The sequence below is a fragment of the Quercus robur genome, chromosome 8, assembly GCF_932294415.1.
Source record: "Quercus robur chromosome 8, dhQueRobu3.1, whole genome shotgun sequence".
NCBI classification, from domain to species: domain Eukaryota; kingdom Viridiplantae; phylum Streptophyta; class Magnoliopsida; order Fagales; family Fagaceae; genus Quercus; species Quercus robur.
Window position 1 is genome coordinate 21,236,771 of NC_065541.1, and position 20,777 is coordinate 21,257,547.

General features: G+C 32.0%; 1 protein-coding gene across 1 annotated transcript; it reads right to left on the bottom strand.

Annotated features, from left to right (window-relative positions):
• Nucleotides 1-7,414: 7,414 nt before the first annotated feature.
• LOC126694967 (sesquiterpene synthase 2-like) lies at nt 7,415-10,598 on the bottom strand. Its single transcript, XM_050391535.1, has 7 exons — nt 10,414-10,598; nt 9,501-9,777; nt 8,988-9,360; nt 8,669-8,887; nt 8,437-8,575; nt 8,089-8,337; nt 7,415-7,979 (listed from the first exon to the last, which is right to left on the bottom strand). The coding sequence occupies exons 1-7, from the start codon at nt 10,534-10,536 to the stop codon at nt 7,686-7,688; spliced, it is 1,674 nt and encodes a 557-aa protein (XP_050247492.1). The 5' UTR covers nt 10,537-10,598; the 3' UTR covers nt 7,415-7,685.
• Nucleotides 10,599-20,777: the final 10,179 nt, after the last annotated feature.

Here is a 20,777-nt window from a genome sequence, read left to right on the forward strand (position 1 = left end):
ATTAAAAATAACAACCATGCACATTCAGACTATTAAATAGGCTAATAGGCAGAATGTTCAATCTTCAAATGCCTTTTTTTGTCATGGATAGTCATGAAGTTCAATCTTCAATGTTTTAGTAGGAGTTTTCCTCTTTCTAATATGAAGTTATGAACAATATTTTGGTTTAATATTCAGATTTAGTTGATATTGGGATGGAGACTAATTTTTAAATGGTGATTTATGTTTATATTCAGACTTAGTTGATATTTGATAATTATCTAGACTTAGTTGACTGTTGATATTTGGATGGAGACTAATTTTTTAGAATCTGGTGCCTCGCTTCACTCAGGCTAGCTCCTTTTTGGTGCCTCGTCGCCTCGGGCGATACAAGGCCTTGGCACGTTAAGGGCGCCTTTTGCCTTTGACTACCTTGTTAAGGTTACAACACAATAGTTTTTAGAAAGATATAGTTCCATAAATAATTTTCCAAAATGTGTTTAACCCAAAAACAATGTTTATGCAACATGGTTATTTTCCAAAAATCCCGTTAAAAGCTACTTACCTTGGAAGGCCAACCAATTTTACCTCAACCGAGCATTACAAAATCAACTAATCCTGTCACTAGGTCCATCACCAAGAATATCATAAAGTAGAAACACAATGATCAAACCTATCAATAACAAGGTCTTTCACAAAGTACCATCACACTTATCTCCATAAATCGTAATGATACCCTAAAATAAAACCAAAGGCCCTAAAGTCTAGCTTGCTTGTCCTAAGACAAGTACCCTTCCCAAGCAGGAACCAAACAAGCATCCAAGAAACTCATAGTGCTAACACAACCAAAACATTTTAAATTCATTACTGCAATAATGTGCATCATAAGATAATATAGCATACTCATGAATCTCTTTGGGTACTAAATAATATATTTAAGCTAAGATAAGATCAACCAAGGTTTGGGATTAATTCCACAATTTCTCAGCGTTTTAGTCTTGCTTTCAGATTTAGTACATAGCAGGGCAGCCATTTTGTAAAACTTGTTTGGTCAATGAAAAGTTATCTAATTAATTCAAAATTTTAAGGGAATATCCCCCTATATGTATACAATGTACCACAGAACATTCAGCCCAAAACGATTTTTCTGTAATTTATTAAAAATCATGCATTGCGGCTGACTCAAATCTGTCATGACAGCTTTAGAAAATTGCTATAGTTGTAAGACTAGCCCAAATTATTTGAGAATTTACTCACATTAAAACCACCAGATTTAAAGCATATTAAAAACAAGGAATCAAACCCAAAAGCTCATATAAACAACTTATGAAACACTAGGTATGCAAAGGCACATGCTCACACTCCACTTTCAGAAATTCAAAGTTAACACTACACTCACACTCATATTTGCCAAAGTCATTTGAATGCAAAGAAACACACTTCCAAAAAATCAACCCCAAACTTCCACAAAATTAACTCATATGATTTGCTCAAGGAACCCAAGTTTTTAACAATGAAGAAACCCCAAATGATCATCATTTGTAATAGCCCTTAACCATTTAACAAATAAATCCACCAAATCAAAAACCCATGTACTCACTACAAAACGCAGGGGCCTTGGGCCGCGTTTTTTAAGCCGTGGCTATAAAAAACGCGGCCCAAGATAGACTGAAGCCGCATTTCATAAAAACGGGGCCATAGACAAGTTCTTAGGCCGCGTTTTATAAGCGGGGCCATAGACAGGTTCTTAGGCCGCGCTTTTTTGAGAAAAAAACGTGGCCTAAGGACCTCCGTATTTTACTGAATGGCAAACTTCTTTTTTTTTTTTTTTTTTTTTCTTTTCCTTAACTATGGCCGCATTTTAAGAACGCGGCCCAAGATAGACTGAAGCCGCGTTTCACAAAAACGGGGCCATAGACGGGTTCTTAGGCCGCGTTGTTTTGAGCTAAAAACGCGGCCTAAGGACCTCCGTATTTTATTTTTTGGCAAAATTTTTTTTTTCTTTTCCTTAACTGTGGCCACATTTTAAAAATGCGGCTCTAGCATATCTGAAGTCGCGTTTTATAGACGCGGCTTCAGACGAAACTGGGGCCGTGTTTTTTAAACAGGGCCTCAGATTTTGCCTATAGCCGCATGTTAAAAATGCGGCTTTAGGCTTTGTTTATATTCCACTCTTTCAGACATTTTCAACCCTAAGCCTCTCAACCCGATCTCAATCCTCACTCTCCAAGACCCGATCTCACCGTCACCCTCCATCTCTCCGATCTCAATCACATGTATACCACTCATGTAGCTTAGATTAGAAAGAAATCTTACAAAAACTTGAAAAACTACCAAACAATTAAGAGTTTTACCTTTAAAGTTTGAGAGAATGGAGCATATGGGGTTTCTAATGGGGTTCTCCGGTGAAATCCTCCAAAAGTGGTGGTGGATGGCCGGTTTACTGGTGAGGGAGTGAGAGAAATAGAGGGAGCTAGAGTGTGTATGTTTGTGGGCTTCGGTGGGTGGGTGAGATAGAAAGATAGAGAAATGTTGAGAAGAGGCATACGTATGGTGATAAGAGAAAAGGGGGTGTGTTGATGGGAGCATTGTGGACCACTTGTTCCAAAATATCTTGGGATCAAATTTACAATTTTACCCTTAAAGTTTTTCTCATATTTAAATTGGCCCATTCTAAAATTAACTAAATACTATCACATGCCCAAATATTCAAAACTCCTCCATAAAATAGTTAACCACACTGATTAAAAAATAAAGTCCAATTTAGATATTATTCTCATTGGAAAAATTGCTTTAGAAAATATTTGGGGTGTTACATGTGTAGCAATCTTTGTCCTTGTATACGACATCAATCACATGTGCAAGATTGAGAATTCGCATTAGAATTGGCGTGGGGACAATTGTTGGGCAAAGGCACTCTTTGTTGATGTCCTCCCATGCATCTTTAACTTGTTCTTGAAACTCATTGATTGCTTCTTCTTCTGTACCACCATGTTGTGCCATGTAACATCCCACAGCCGACGCAACATGACCTCTCTTTTGCTCAAACTACAAAAGTATTCAATCGTTATGTTAGAATGACAAACATTGAAGTAATCGAATTAGACTTTCAATTACAGCTATTATTGTACATAAATAACATATAACACCTTATGTGAGGCTTAGCAATTTTCGTAATACTTAGTAATACAACAATTTTCATAATCAATAATACTTAGTAATACAAACTAAATCTTTAAAACTAATAGAGCATGGCAGAGCGGGGCTAAAAAGTTTAAACTCATCCTCATCCCACTCCAGAGTATGGGAATTTTTTTTTTTGCCCTATTCCTACCCTACTATCTTTGTGGGGTGGGAAAAACTCGCACGCGACAGAGCGGGATGGAGAGGTCAAGGTGGGGTAGGAAAAAAATTGTCATCTCTACTTGAGAGGAATGTTTGACTGTTGGTTAACATGATGTCCCAATACAGAGGTTAAACATTCCTTTCAAAATCAGCACTAGAGCCCAACACTAATTTTTAATATTCAAACTATTTGGCGAGGGAAATTTTCGTTGCCAAGACATTTGGCATCGTTAGAACTTTTATTGCCATGTCTCTTAGAGGATCAAATCAAGGATATAGTGACGAAAATTTTTGTCACCATAAACCTTGTTTGTGGGCAATTGTTAATCCACACTTCCTCCTCAATGATAAAATTTTGATTGGCAGTTTGACTTTTTGGCTCTAATTTTGAATTTTGAGGATTTTTTCACTTGATTTTCTAATTATTTTGAGAATAGTTACAAGTTTTAAGTCACTTTTTAAACCTTTTAGTAATTTGATATATTTTTTTATAAGAAAATTATTATTATTATTATTTTGATAATTACATTCTCCCCTCCTTTGAGGTTTGGGAGAATGACATTCCACCCTAAACTTAAAGAGAAAAAACACATCCCTCCCTTGAGGTTTGAAGAAATTACACACTTCCCCCCCCCCCCCCCAAATTTTGTTTATATTAATAATGAAATATTAATTTTTTTATAAAAATCTCTTTACAAAAGTTTAACCATGGTTAGTAAAAAAAACCTTATCAATTTAGAATAAAAATGCAAAATTTTTCAAGCACTAAAACATTTTCATTGGCAAATCTCTCCATAACCCATTGAAAAAAGAAAAAAAGAAGAAGCAAAATTCACACTTAATACTTTAAAATACACTTAATTAAAATTTTAAAATAATGAATTTTAATTATTAAATAACATAATTTTGGAAATCTACCCTTAAGCAAAGAGCAAGTTAGTACATAACATTTTTAATATTAATTGAATAAAGTTTGGTCAATTGGATGTCAATGGGGGAAATTGTTTTTCCTTCAAGTTTGGGGCGAAGTGTCATTTCCCCAAACCTTAAGGGAGGGGAGTGTAATTATCCTTTTTTTTTTTTTTTTTTGAAGACAGTTTCAACTTATGGTATTTGCTTCTGAAATAGCTCTTTAATATCGGATCAAGTCATCAATCGATTTTTGGTATAGGCGGGGATTGAATACCAATTGGTTTTTAGTAATTGGATTTAATCATAGGATATTTAGGATAATTAAATTCAAATTAATCATCTCTCTTACAATATGGCTGATAAAAATTCAAAAATCATAATTATCTCTTAGAATTTATCCAATACTTTTGATCACATTGCTGTCCTAAAATTTAAACCAATGAGATTTTATAATGGAATTAATTTTAATTAATCCAATAATGGTCCAATCAAGAGAAATTTATCATAATAGAATGGTTTAGGTTTTAATTTGCAGGAATGTATATCAAACATTAAGTCATAATGTGGTTGATCTTTTGATTGGTTGTTTAAATAGTTGCACCCATTAGATCATTTTGATCATTGTGAAGTCTGATATACTTTGGAATTGATTTTATAATCATTTTCAAATAATGTTTTACTATTTCATGATGTAGAATTGCATTTTCGTCGCAACACCCATTGCCATTTGGCAGATATATTAGAGGGAAAAACTTAGATATAGTATCTTAGATACTATTCCTCAGGTTCCCCCTCTTAAATTTTAGATCAATAAGCATACTGATAGGCCAAAAACAAATTGACCCTTTGTGATAAATTAACCAATTAATTTAGCCAAGTGAATTAATTAAGTTAATTAACATGCAAATGCATGGTAGCACAAACAAATTACCAAATAACTAAATATGCAGCAAAAAATAAATGACACAGTGATTTGTTTACGAATGGGAAAAACTTAACGGCAAAAACCTCACTGGGTGATTTTTAGGTCACCACTCCCGAAATTCCACTATTATCACAACATGCGGTTACAAGTAAAGGAATCCCAGTACCTTATACCAACCTACAGTTGAACTCTTACCCCAATATCCAATTGGACTTGTTCTGTAGTAACAATTTCCCTTTTCGATGCACGGCTCCCAAATACGTGACTAACCAATTCGTGGATCCCAGTACGTGACTTCAATCACTAACTAAAGAAGGTTATTGGCTGCAAAATTCTTCAGTTCATCCCAACAATGAAGACCAAGAAGATGCTTGGTCACAAAACCCTACGGTGCACATACACAGTATCTTCTTCACAAGAATGATGAACTAAAGCAAAACTTTGTCTCCGGTTACAAATTGCTTGAACAAACTTTGCTCAACACTTGTGCAACTTGCATACACTTTGACGGCCCTTAAAATAATCCTTTTATATGTCTAGGGTTAGAAGAAAAGAAGGTTCAAACACATATCACGGATTAGAGTCAAAACAAAGCTGAAACTCTGTTTTTCATAAAGCTCGACAGATAGCTGTTTGTCGAGGTGCTGTCGAGCAGCTGTTGAGCCATGGGGTTGGAACAGCTTCTTAAGCTCGATGGATAGCTAGCTGTCGAGCTTTAATAAATAGCACTTCTTCAGCTTGAATCTTGGACAGACTTGCATGTCTTCAACACTTGATCTTGAAACACAGTTTCTTGAAGTATTAAACACATTCTAAATCTACCCAAATACAAGTAAAGTGCGTTTTGTCAAAGGATAAACCATTACATAAAATAGTGACATATGTTCCTAACAAGTGAATCACATATGTCCTAACATGTACGTTAAAAGGCTCTGTCTCTTTCTGTTTCTGCTCCTCTTTTCCCTGGCATGCGAGAAACTTGGCTTCTTCTGTTCAGATCTCTCCAAATACCAAATATGAGAAGGCTTTGCAAGTTAGGTTTTTTCAAATAATATTTCTTTGGTTTTTTTCTCCTTTGCTTCTTCTTCAAAATCCTCTCCCCTCTCTAAAATTTTTTCTGTCTAATTGTTGTTCCTTTCTATTTCTTTTTCCTTAGATCTTTCTCTTTCAGTTTTACCATTGAAGGTGAGAGTGCTCTCAACCTCTTTCAATTTCATTGGATTCTTCTATGTGATTTTTCTGAAGTTGGGAATTTTTATTTCATTTCCTTGGTCTCAAGCTTTGTTTAGCTGTGAATCAAATAACATTCAAAAAAAAAAAAAAATTGTTGAAGGGCTGTACTTTTTGACAGAGCTAAATTTCTTCTAAGATTTAGGGGGAGAAATCAGATATATTTGAATAGATCAGGTTAGAGAAGCCAACTGGTTTCTCGCAAGCCAAAAAAAAAAAAAAAAAAAAAAAAAAAAAAAAAAAAAAAAACCAGAAAGGGATAAGCCTTAACGTCCATTTGGTGAGTTGTTTATTTATATAGATATCTAAAATTTAAGAGAGGATTCTTCTATGTGATTTTTCTGAAGTTGGGAATTTTTATTTGATTTTCTTGGTCTCAAGCTTTGTTTAGCTGTGAATCAAATGACATTCAAAAAAAAAATTTGTTGAAGGGCTATACTTTTTGACGGAGCTAAATTTCTTCTAAGATTTAGGGGGAGAAATCAGATATATTTGAATAGATCGGGTTAGAGAAGCCAACTGGTTTCTCGTAAGCCAAAAAAAAAAAAAAAAAACCATAAAGGGATAAGCCTTAACGTCCATTTGGTGAGTTGTTTATTTATATAGATATCTAAAATTTAAGAGAGGAATCTAAAGAACAATATCTTAGATACTATATCTAAGTTTTGCTCTATATCAAATTACCACAAAGATGAAAACATAACTTCTTAAAATATATTACATAAATTAGTTGACCAAAAATGATAACCCCGCTAAATTAGCTTCTTTTGATATTAAGATTAGTGTATGTAAACTTTTTATTTTATTTTATTTTGTTAATACGATAGATGCAATTGGAGATTCGAATCTTAGACCTCTTTGAAAAATGTATGGAGAAATGAAACATTTAATCATTCACAGCATAATTTGTCTACCTCATTTATTGATTTTTTTTTTTTTTGAGAAATAATTACAACATGCTGCTAACCTCGCAACTCGAACCATTTCCCCCCTAGACCCCCAAGCACTTTGTACATGGGGAGGTGCCAATTCAGCTACAATTTTTTTAATTTATTGAATGTTATTCCTTATTAAGAGGGACAACGTGGTTTACATTATAATAAAACCACCTCAATAATAAATAAAAATCTTCTCTCTCACTTCTATTTTATGTTGCATCCACAATGGTATTTCATGTGTGCTATTTTATTCAATTTAAATTAAAAAAAAAAAAAAAGACTTGTGACATACTATAATTGGTAGAGCATAAAGTAGGACACTCCAAGTGGAATTGAGGAATTTCAATCCTCAACACTCATATTGATACTGGATCTATTAGCACTGATGCGACATTATCTTTCATCTCTTTTCCAACATGGGTGTAGCTATCACGCTCCTTGTATAGGACATCTATTACTCGTGCAAGATTAAGAGCAGGCATAAGGAGAGACATGGGAATGTCAGTAGGCCTCATTAACTCCTCATTAATGTCTTTCCATGCATTAGAGACTTGCTTGTTGAATTCTTCATTGACCACTTGTTCAGTAACACCATATTGCTTCATGTAGCATTCAACTGCCGAGGCAGCATGCCCTCGCTCTTGTTCAAACTACATACACAGTTTTCCAAAAGGTAAACATAAATTTGTCAATATGAAACATTTATTTGTCACACCTTAGAGAGATTGGAAGGATTGTAAGATTTTTTTGGTTGTATACCTTGTGTGATCTCATGTCATCCACCAGCCTGCAAATTACTGATGAAGCAGTAATAATCTTGGGATTTCTAAAGCTCCAATCAAATGCCTCTTTTGTAACGATGTCACCCATGCCAAGGAAAGACACGGTTGTAAGCATAGGGTAACCACTGGTTCTTAGAGCAAGATTCATATACTCTTCCATTGTTGGTATGTAATTTTGGTGGAACCATTTGGCTTCATCAAAGTAGGCTCGGACCAAAAGTTTCATCTAAAATAACATACATTAAACAACATTCATGAAAAAATTCATACGTAGGAAGCATTAAAAAATTGGAGGGAATGAAAAGTTAAGTTGGTTGACTCGTACTGCGTCTTTTGCGTAGCTAACACGATATGATCTTCCTTGCTTGGACAGCCCTTCCTCAATTTCTTCAAAAACATCAAGGAGTGCACGATAGCAAATTTTCATGTAATCTGGAAGTTGGTCTATGCTGCTAATATCCCACCTAAAAATATCATGTATCAAGTTCCAATTGAAGTTAGATTGACGTTATATATATCATGGTCTAAACATATACTAGTTAATTCTATTGATAAACCTCTCAATTGCTTCAGTGAAGGGCTCAAGTTCTTCAAGTGTTCCATATACATCATATATATCATCTATGATGGATGTCATGGCAATAACTTTGGTCAGTATTTTTCTAGCAAGTGAGTATTTGGGCTCAAAGTAGACGGCCACTATCCAAAAGTAACCCTCAACAACTCTATCTCTTGCAAAAGGTAGCTTCTTCGCAAAATCTAAATCTTTCCACCACCTAGAATTCAAATAGGTAAATTAATATTGATTCGCTGTAAATAACCAAAAAAATTTATGTACTTACGTCATTTTGGGTGTATAATTTTAGAACTAAGTACCTAGTAATATAGCTAAGTTCCTCTTTGTGCAATGACTGCACCATGTCAAAATCTAATTTTGCAAGCATGAGAAAATCTTTGTTATGTGAAGCATCCTGTTCATAGACAGAAATGTATCGTCGAGCCTCTAGTCGTGGTATGCCCTTGTGCAAGGGCTGCTTTAGGGCACGAGTTACTTGTTCTGCCAACGGATTGCATAGTGGAGATACTGTGGATTTGAGGTGAGTGGTGGTGAACTCAAGGGCCTCATCAAGGATTCCTTCTCCATGCACCCTCAAATGTGTAGCTTCATAAAAGGCCAGCATGTCTTTAACGTTACTGGCTAGGCTTTCCTTGAATTGACCATCTTTGTCTTTGAACTTGTTAAAAGCATCTGTTTAAAAACCAAAAGTACGACACTAAAGAATCAAAACATGCATTATAGTGTATGAGGACGTTATTACATGTATAAAGCATCTCTTTGCTAATGTTAGGAATATCTGCCAAAAAAAAAAATTCCCACTTAGGGCTCACCACATGAAACATTAAATCCTTGTTGACGTAGTAGTCGAAAACGAAGGGCAACATTGTAGATATCATCATCTTCAACATTATTACTGTCATTATAGGTAGCAAGTATATGTTCTAGAGCTTCTTCGATTTCTCTTTCAAAGTGGTAAGCCACGCCTAGGCGCTGGAGTGCATCAATTAAGCCCAGCTGCTGTGAAAGATAACTAGCAGAGGCTAAGAGCTCCTTTCTTACCTTTTCTTTCAACTCTTCGACTTCATGTACTTTACGGGCATGGATCTCCTGCACCAACAAATTATGTAAGTTAATAATCATATTCTATGGATCATGGACACGGACCTTGACACTAAGGGCATGTTTGTTTAGGGGTGAAATAGGGTGGATGAAAAAGTTTGGAAAGAAAATGGATTTGTGTGTTGTTTGGTTGGGAGTGGGGAAAGAAAATTTTTATGTGGGGTCCATGCATTTTCCACCTAGACCCACACAAAACTTGAAAAATGTTGATTGCTAAAAGACAAAAACACCCCGCACATTCAAGCAATGGTTTCTTCATTAAATTGTAACACAAATTGAAGTCATACAAGAGCAAATCATGCAATGGTGTAGTTTCTTAATTAATTTAAGATTTTATAAAATTATTTTAGTCAACCTCACAAATAGGTAGGTTCACATGCATAACATGGGTTAACAACTAGTTTAATAATAATAAATAAATAAATAAATATCTTTCTACAAAATGAGAACACACAAGCAAAAGTGTCTCTAGTGTATTTGATATGTGTTGGACATGAACACGCTGAGGAAAATGATAATATTTACCTTGTCCTTGGAAGCACAAATGAGAGAAAAAAAATTATCTTTACAAATTTTATTACATAATTTTTACAAACTAGCGAGACAAATAATCATATATATTACCTTGTCCTCGGAAGTGTAATTGATGAAACGGTCTCCCCAAATGCTCGGATGAAAATTTGCTGTTCGGCGAATAACATCTGGTTTGCCATTTTGGGGTGTGGCCCCTGAGACTTGCATGGACATATTTTTCCTAGTTCAACAACAACTTTAAGTTTTGAATGGTATGGGATTTGTTATTTATGAAATTCTTGTCTCACGAGCACTGGTATATATAAGCACTGGAAGGAGGATATTTTTAACATGCAGCGAATAAGGATCTAATTAGAAGCCAATTCAATAATGAAGTGTAGAATTTTCCACCTTGAGGTGGGGTTTGGATTGGGCGTCTGCCTTTACAAAAGCGGGTTTTCTCTTTTCTTTTCTTTTCTCTTTTTCTTTTTCTTTTTCTTTTTTTTTTTTTTTTTTTTTTTTTTTAGCCATAGTTATTGGCTTTAAGAGACCAAATTCACTGTTTATGAACAGTGCATGTACTATTCACATAATGTGCATGCACTGTTCATGCATTTAAAAATATTAAAAATGGGTCCTATGGCACTATTCACACATTTTAAAATTATTTTGTTACAATATTTTCAGTTTTCAGTTTCAGCGACAATAAGTTCAATCCAAATAGACCCTGAATATACATCCAATGTAGTCTTAGATATGCACTCGCACGTGTAAGAATAAATGCGACTATCTATTTCTATTAACTATATAAACCGCTACAGTGCTGCGCATTGTTCATTCAACGTATCTCACTATTCATCTATAGTGGAAATTTGGTGAGGCACTTTTTTTTTTTTTTTTTAGTTTCGAACAGTAGTTATAATCCCAGGCGGCACTGTAGCTACAATAGTTACATATATATATATATATACATTTTTTTTTTGTCTTCCGTTTGTACTTTTTTTCTTTTATATACATTGTTATACTGACACAACAAATTTCACAATATTGTCACAATTATTGAGGTGCCAATTTCTTATAAGTCAAAATAAAATAATAAAATATGAAACTGTAACCAACCACAGCTGAAACTAAATGTTTTGTGAAAATGTTGTGACACTTGTTAAGTGAATGTGTAAAAATTAAAGTACTTTTGACTTGTTCAAGTGGTACTGTAGCTATAGTGTTTTTTTTTTTCTTCAGTCTTCCATTTGTACTTTTTTTTAAACTATGCCGCTACAGTACTTGCGCATTGTTCATTCAATGTACCCATTGTTCATCTACAGTGGAAATTTGGTGAGGCACCATTTTTTTTTTTTTTTGTCTTCCGTTTGTACTTTTTTTTAAACTATGCCGCTACAGTGCTTGTGCATTGTTCATTCAACGTATCCCATTGTTCATCTACAGTGGAAATTTGGTGAGGCACCTTTTTATTTATTTTTTCTTTCGTTTGTACTTTTTTTTCTTTTATATATATTGTTATATTGACACAACAAATTTCACAATATTTTCACAATTATTGAGGTGTCAATTTCTTATAAGTCAAAATAAAATAATCAAATATGAAACTGTGATCAACCACAGCTGAAAATAAATGTTTTGTGAAAATGTTGTGACACTTGTTAGGTGAATGTGTAAAAGTTAAAGTACTTTTGGTTTGTTCAAGTGGCACTGTAACTACAGTAGCTACAGCGTTTTTTTTTTCTTCAGTTTTCCGTTTGTACTTTTTTTAAACTATGCCGCTACAGTGCTTGCGCACTGTTCATTCAATATATCCCATTGTTCATCTACTGTGGAAATTTGGAGAGGCACTTCTTTTTTCTTTTTTTTCTTTTTTTAAGTTTCGAACAGTAGCTATAGTCCTAGGTGGCATTGTAGCTACAGTAGTTACATTTTTTTTTTTTGGTCTTCCGTTTGTACTTTTTTTTTCTTTTATATATATTGTTATATTGACACAACAAAATTTCACAATATTATCACAATTATTGAGGTGTCAATTTCTTATAAGTCAAAATAAAATAATAAAATATGAAACTGTGACCAACCATAGCTAAAAATAAATGTTTTGTGAAAATGTTGTGACACTTGTTAGGTGAATGTGGAAAAATTAAAGTACTTTTGGTTTGTTCAAGTGGCACGGTAGTTACAGTAGCTATAGCATTGTTTTTTTCTTCAGTCTTCCGTTTGTACTTTTTCTTTTCCTTTTAAATATTTATAAGAACACGCATATATATTTTTATACTCTTGGTTTGTTCAATTTGTACTGTTCATCGCTTTTTTTTTTTTTTCTCAATCATTGATTTGTGCACTTTTTTCTCCAATTTTTTTGCACTATTCATACAGCGTTTTCACTATTCATCCACAGTTTCATTTTGGTTAGCCACTTTGTCTTTTTTTTTTTTTTTTTTTTTTTTTTTTAAGTTTTGAATAGTAGTTACAGTACCAAGCAACACTATAGCTACAATAGCTACATTTTTTTTTTTTTTAATTTTTAGTCTTCCGTTTGTTCTTTTTTTTTCTTTTATATATATTGTCATACTGATACAACAAATTTCACAATATTTTCACAATTATTGAGGTGCCAATTTCTTATAAGTCAAAATAAAATAATAAAATATGAAACTGTGACTAACCACAATTGAAAATAAATATTTTCACAATTAGTGACTTGCCTTTTTCCTCCTTTTTTTTCCTTCAAGTTCACCAACTTGGTTTGAGCTTTTTTTTTTTTAAAGGATCTTTATATGTTTACTTTTTACTTGTAATGTAAGCTTACATTGTATACACACAAAAAGTAGCAAATATTATATACATTTACAAAAAAAAAATTATACAAATTTTGCAAATGTGTACAACATTTACCAATTTTTATGTGTTAACAATATAAATTTACATTGTAAGTGTAATGTATATTTCTATCTATATATATATATATATATATATATATATATATATATATATATATATTATATAAAAAGAGTGAATGGGAAAAGTTACAGTAATTTCGCTACAATAGTTATGGTTTGTTTAACTTTCAGGCCTTTTTTTTTTTTTTTTTTTGGTGAATGCATAAAGTTGTAGTATATCTACTATATTATTTTTGATTTGTCCACAATAATTTTCACAACACTTTCATAAAAAATCAAATATGGTAAATTGTTATTGGTTCTAATTTAAACTTACCAATGAAACTACTTTTTTGCCTACCAATAACAACTTGTAGTAACCTACTACTAATGATTTGTTGTGAAAATGTCATGGATATAATATTTTTTTGTGTGAAAAATGTTAAGATAGATGTTGTCGCAATATTTTCAAAAATTCTGAACTGTCAATTATTTACAAGTTAAAATAAAATATAACAAAATTATAAAGGTATTATAAAAATGTTGCGTCATTCTATTGTGTTTTTATAAATTTTTTGTTGGTTTAATCAACTTTGTTGAGCCAAAATTCACTATTCCGCATACAATATTTTTGAGTTGACCTTTTGTATATTTTTTTCTTTACACACTATTTTAATAAAAACACATAGTTTTGCATGAAAAAACAAAAACAAAAAATTAGGAAAAAAACATTTTTCATCCTTTATGTTTAGGGTAGTTTACAATTCTTTCTTAAACTTTAAAATTATGCAATTTTTCTCTTAATATTTTGGAAAAGAGCAAATATGTCATATTGTTATTCTCTCAATTAAACTCTAATGAAAGCTTATGATTCTTAAAATATTTTATTGTGTAATGTTTAAATTACTCCTACTAAATTTTAACATCCTAAAAATTTTCTTTACGTATTTTGAGTTTTAAATTATAAAAATTCTTAAAAAAATAGAATGATGATATTCAATGACACAAGCCTTTTGTTATCTCTTTTTATTTTTTATTTTTTTTATTTTAAATTTCTAAGCAAAATTCAGTTATTTATTGTTGGAAGATGATGATATTCGTTATCATTCTTAGAAGTTTTTAGAGAATTGATATATTGTTTTTAGCAAGTATGTACTAAAAAACTATTATAGTTTGTTAGGACATATGTGTTTCACATGTTAAGAACATATGTCTTGATTTTATGTAATTGGCTTATCCTTTGATAAAACACACTTTACTTGTATTTGTGTAGATTTAGGATGTTTTAAATACTTCAAGAAACCTTATTTCAAGATCACGTATTGAAGCTTTCAAGTCTGTTCAAGAAAACAAGTTCAGAGTGCAAAATCATTAAAGCTCGACAGCTGGTCGACAGCTGCATCTATCAAGCTTAAGGAAGCTATTCTTTATTTGGTGTGCTCAACAGCTGCTCAACACCTGCTATCTGTCGAGATTTAAGATTTTCAGAATTTCAATATGATTTTCTTGGGATTCGTGAATATGTCTTTGGGCCTTCTTTTCTCCTAAACCTAGACATATAAAAGGATCAGTTTAAGGGCCGTCAAACAGTTCACAAGTTGCACAAGCTTTGAGCAAACTTTGTTCAAGCAAATTGTGATCGGAGACAAAGTTCTTGCCCTAGTTCATCTCTTTCTCTTTGAAGAAATTGCTGTGTATGGGCACCATAGGGTTTTGTGACCAAGCATCTTCTTGATCTTCATCGTTTGGATGAACTGAAGAACTTTGCAACCAACAACCTTCTTAGTTGGTGATTGAAGTCGCGTACTGGGATCCGCGCAATTGGTTAGTCACGTATTGGGAGTTGTGCATCTGAAAGGGGAACTGTCACTACAGAACAAGTCTAATTAGGAATTGGGGTAAGGGTTCAACTGTAGGTTGGTAAGGTACTTGGATTCCTTTACTTGTAACCGCTTGTTGTGATAATAGTGGAGTTTCGGGAGTGATGACCTGAAAATCACCCGGTGGGGTTTTTGCCATTAGGTTTTCCCCATTCGTAAACAAATCACCGTGTTATTTATTTTCCACTGCATTATTAGTTTATTGGTGATTTGTTTGTGCTACCACGCGTTTGCATGATAAATTGATTAATTAATAACTTGGCTAATTAATTAATTAATTTCTATCACAAGGGGTCATTCAATTTGTGGCCTATCATAGTTAAATAAATATTTATATGTTAAATAATTATCCTAACTTTGTGGTTGATCAAAATTCTTAAACAAATGAGATTAATGTTTTTCAACATAATTATCAAAATCCTTAAAATTAATGTATCTTTTGATTCATATCTTTGTTTTATAATACAAATAAAATCTAGAATTGACCTTAATTACTACAGTATTTTTTTCCCACAGCAAGCACGTGCCTTGCACGTGCTGCCCTAACTAGTAGATACCAAAATATGGCTATGCTATCTTTTTCTTTTACTTAAAAAAAAAAAAAAAAAAAAAAAAAAAAAAAAAAAAAAACAACAACAACAACAACAACAACAACAACAACTAATCGCTAACCAACATCCCACGGAATATGTAACAACTTTTTTTTTTTTTTTTGATAGGGCTATATGTAACAACTTGAAAGTGAATGAAAGAAAAAAATTTGTTTAAGAAAGAAAATATATTTCCCTTGACATTACTACTAACATAAAACTTTAATTTTATTACAAAAGAAAAACCCAAAAAGGGCAAATACAAAAAAATTCATATTTATTTCTTTTTTCTAATTTTTTTATTACATATAAGGGATCGGCATGCTCAACCTTATTTAAAAAAAAAAAAAAAGAGAGTAAACATTTATTCTATTAGTAGAGTATTTTCTTTTACCCATAAACAAAAAATAAATCAATAAGCAAACTTGTTCCAAATTCAACCACATAGATAACAACTACTCACAGAGCTCTCGCTATGTTGTTGAGCTTCTCAAAATCATTAATTAAAATAGACACAACCTTAATCACAAAATCTAAAGTGTTCTTATCTTACAATTTATGAATTTTTCAAACTGGTTATCCAAATATCTCTTTTTGTCACCAACAAAACTCATCACCAGAATTCCTCTACCAATCCAAATGAAAACATAGGGCAATACAAATACCATTTGTTTTAATGGAAAATAGGCTAATTTTTTGTTTACTTTTTAAGCCTCTATAGATTTTGATCAAAAAGTCTTTCAAACATGGAAAACTCAAAGCTTGAATTAAAATTACATTGTTTTATATCAAATTATCAATGATGATGCTAGGAAAATTAATCTAAGACTTCAATTGAAATCTTTTTAAAAAATTGGTAGGATTTAAATGCTACTAGATACCGAACCATGGCTATGGCTATGCTATCAGCAACCCCGACCATACATCCAATAAGCAACCCCGAATATATTTTTCTTGATCTAAGAGTAATACCCATACTTGTTGGAAGATCGAACACAGGCCCCACCAGGGAAACAAAACCTATCGACACAAAAATCCCATCATCGGCACTTGAGTGAGCACGTGCACGTCTATAATGTTTGGGAACGTCTATATATACAAAATATTTATTATAAAAAAATTGATATCCGTTAAGTGGTAAATTGTTAATGATAAGTAAAAAAAATGATATTAATAGTATGCTTTTATGAGAATCAATACAAGCTTGTTACGTCAATTGGTATCAACAATATTGTCACTTTTTTTTTTTGGTACATAACATTGCTCATAACTTTTTAAATTTTTATTTTAGTAAAGGGTCATAATCTATTAATTATATAAGAAGCGGCTATGCTGCTACAGTGTTTGCATACTGATCATTTAACGTATCCCACTGTTCATCTACAGCGGAAATTTGGTGAGGCTTTTTGTTTTTTAATAAGTTTCGAACAGTAGCTACAGTAGTTACAGGTTTTTTTTTTTTTTTTTTTTTTTTTTTTTTGTGTCTTCCATTTGTACTTTTTTTTTCTTTTTTATATATATATATATATATATATATATATATATATCTTGTTATATTAACACAACAAATTTCACAATATTTTCACAATTATTGAGGTGTCAATTACTTATAAGCCAAAATAAAATATGAAACTGTGACCAACCATAGTTGAAAATAAATATTTTATAAAAATGTTATGACACTTGTTAGGTGAATGTATAAAAGTTAAAGTACTTTTAGGTGAATGTATAAAATAATAAAAAAAAAAAAATTTCTCTTCAGTCTTTCGTTTGTACTTCCATTTGTACTTTTTTTTGTTTTTTTTTCCCTTTTAAATATTTATAAGAACCCGCGTATAACTATTAAGGTAGTGGTTATGGACTTTAAGACTCATTGAACAACTTTTCAAGTTGGAGTACGCAAAGGGGTCAACAAATCTAATCAAATGAAAACATTGCATGCGATTTTTACAACTATGATAAACGTGATGGGTGATATTGACCAATTCTCTCCAGAGAATAGGTCAAAAGAAAACATTTTGCATGCGATTTTTACAACTATTTACTGTAGAAGAACAGTGAAAAAAGTTGGTTGCACAGTACCAAATCACTGTAGAGGCATAGCCTCTTACTATGATAAACGTGATAGAAGTAACACCGCCCATGTGGGAGACTACCTATTCTCTCTAGATTCTCTACAGAAAGAGACCTTCCAGTTATCTTATTCATATTAGATACGTGCAAGATTCTAGTTCAATGTATGTGATGGCATAAGTTGGGCGAGATTAGTGAGCTTCATGGAAAGATCGATGTATAATTTTATTGAATAGGATAATCAGTAAAAAGTATAATTTTTTGATGCACAATTAAGAATGATGAAACACATGTCATTAGAATTATCATTTAAGTATAATGTTTTCATGCACACTTTATGTATGATGAAACATGTCATTAGAATAACCATTTGAGTATTACTTTTTGGCTAACAGCTAAATATGTTGAATCGTGCATATGTCTCAATTGAATAGAGATAATGGACATTGCACATAATTCTATATGTCATAAACTCATAATGCACTTGATGGAGACGCTGGGGAGGGTGGGAGCCGTATCGATATGACCCAAAGAAAAGTCTACTTATTCCAAAGATAAATAAGTTTACTCTTTTTTTTTTCCTACTTTGAAAAGTCTATTTATCCTAAAAATAAATTATTAATTTCCTTTTACCTTTTTTTTATGAAATTAATTTCCTTTTACCTAATTACGAGCTATCCCTCTCTCTTCCATGAAAGGGGAAATTTTATATCCCTTGTATTCAAATATAATCAAAAGTTAAGGAAAAAAAAATATAATCAAAAGTTTAGATATTTAAAAACAGTAAAAAATTATCTCATAAAATAATTACTAAATTATCTCATAAAATAATTCTTAACATATTATAGAAATAAGACTTTGTTAATGTTTAATTTAATTCAATCTTTCTAAATTAATTTTAGAAAAAATGATTAAAAGAGAAAATTGATAATCTCAAAGTCTAAAGTTTCACTTATGTTGTAGATGCATGTTTATATGTGTGTACGTGTCCCTTTTGAACAATTTTAATTTTTATTTTTATTTTGTTCTACACTTGGTAATCCTTACTTCTATTTATATAAGAGAACTAGAGTAATCTAATCTAAGTGACAAGGTATGTATAAGAAAAGGTTTACCTTCAAACTAGTTTGTAAGAAATTTTTTCAAACTCACCATTTGACAATTGATAAGATCATTCATGTATACTTTTAGTTACATAACTAATTTAATGATTTATGTGACTCTATTTAAATAATGTACATTGATTGTTTTATGAGTCATCATGTAGTGAGTTAGTGAAAGTTTCTCCAAGCTGTCTTGGAAGAAAACAATTTATGTGTAATTTATTTTTTTAAATCATGTATAATATATATTGAATGTTCAATTAGTCTATAAAACACCTTGAACGTTTAGACCTCCAATTTACAAATTACCAATTCAAGCTTAATATCAAACAATTAAAGTACGAAATATGAACATAAACTTAAAACAGAATTGATAAACAATCTAAACCAAATAAAATAACATCCATAGCAGAAATTAAATGGCAAAGGTTAAGGGAAAAGAGATGCAAACACAAGGACAACACAATGATGTGTTATCGAAGAGGAAATCGAAGCCCTCGGTGCAAAACTTCTCCGCCGCCCTCCAAGCGGTAAATAATCCACTAAAGAATGTAGTTGGGATACATAAACAGCAAAAGATCCTCCAAGACTAATCTACCCAGTGTACCTAAACCCTCCAAGTTCCTACTTCAACGAGGTTACGCCGAACCTATTTCTTCTTTAGCTGACTGGATTCCGCTACTAACCATAGCATCAACCAATATGAAATTGGTCCCTTCTTAACTACTTCCCAAAGCACCAAACAACCTTCTTACAGATATGGGTATGGTGAGAAAATGTTTTGGTAATGTACCTTTCAAGGATGTAACAATAAAATCTCAATACAATAAAATCCCACAAAATACAAGGAATAAAATTAAAATAAATACAACACTTTTTCTCATGGAATAAAATCAACATAAAACATAGTTGTAAATCACAACTTTACAAAAAAGATAGAATTTAACAACAAAATTTTGGAGCTATTTTGTACGGTCCACTATATGATAATTTATAAAATTAGTTATGAGGATTATTTACATAAACCACACAATTTAGTAAAAAAAATTATGAGACCAAAATTATATACGGGTGATCTTTTTATCAATCGTCACATTGAGGGTCAAAGAAAGATAACTCTAAACCGATTGAGAGTTGAACTTCTTCCCAATAGGGGTGTCAATGTTCGACCCAACCCGCGAACACGACACGAACCCGACACGGGTTTTTGCGGGTTAGGGTTGGGCCTTAATGGGTTTGGGTCATAAACGGGTCGACTCGAAAGCGACACGATAAGAAACATGTCATAAGCGGGTCAACCCGCATAACCCGCAATAGACACGGTTGACACGCCAATTTATTTGTGTTAACTCGAAATTACCCACTTAACATAACCCATTTAACTCGTATAACAAATAAATATTCATTTTATTTTAGATTTGTCAAATACCTTTTATATCCAAAATATATTTTAAATTTAAAAAGAAAAGTGAGTAATTACAAAAACTTACAAGGGATATAATAGGAAATTGAAACTTTACAAACCCTAGATCTCTAAGCCCTACATACCCTAAATCTCTAAACCTTCTTATAAATATTTTTTTTTTATTTTTTTTATTTCAGCCATACTACTCACTCTACTATCTTATAGTCTTATGCCTAATTCTCAAACTTAAAGTCTCAAACCGGTTATTACTCTCTCTATCTCTCTGTCTCTCTCTCTCTCATGTGCTTAGTGAGTTTTAGAATTAAAGAAAACCGTTTTCTTGATGTTTCAAAATTCTACAGTAATTTTTTCTACTTAATGTTTTTGTTCTATAAACTTTAATCTACTGTTTGCTCCAATTCTTTCAATATTGATACTTAGCATTTGGCGAGTTCCAAAGATATTATATTTTTGTTGAACTATGCTATTTTATTTTTGTTAAAGTATGTTATTTTGAATTTGGGTTGAAGTGTATGCAC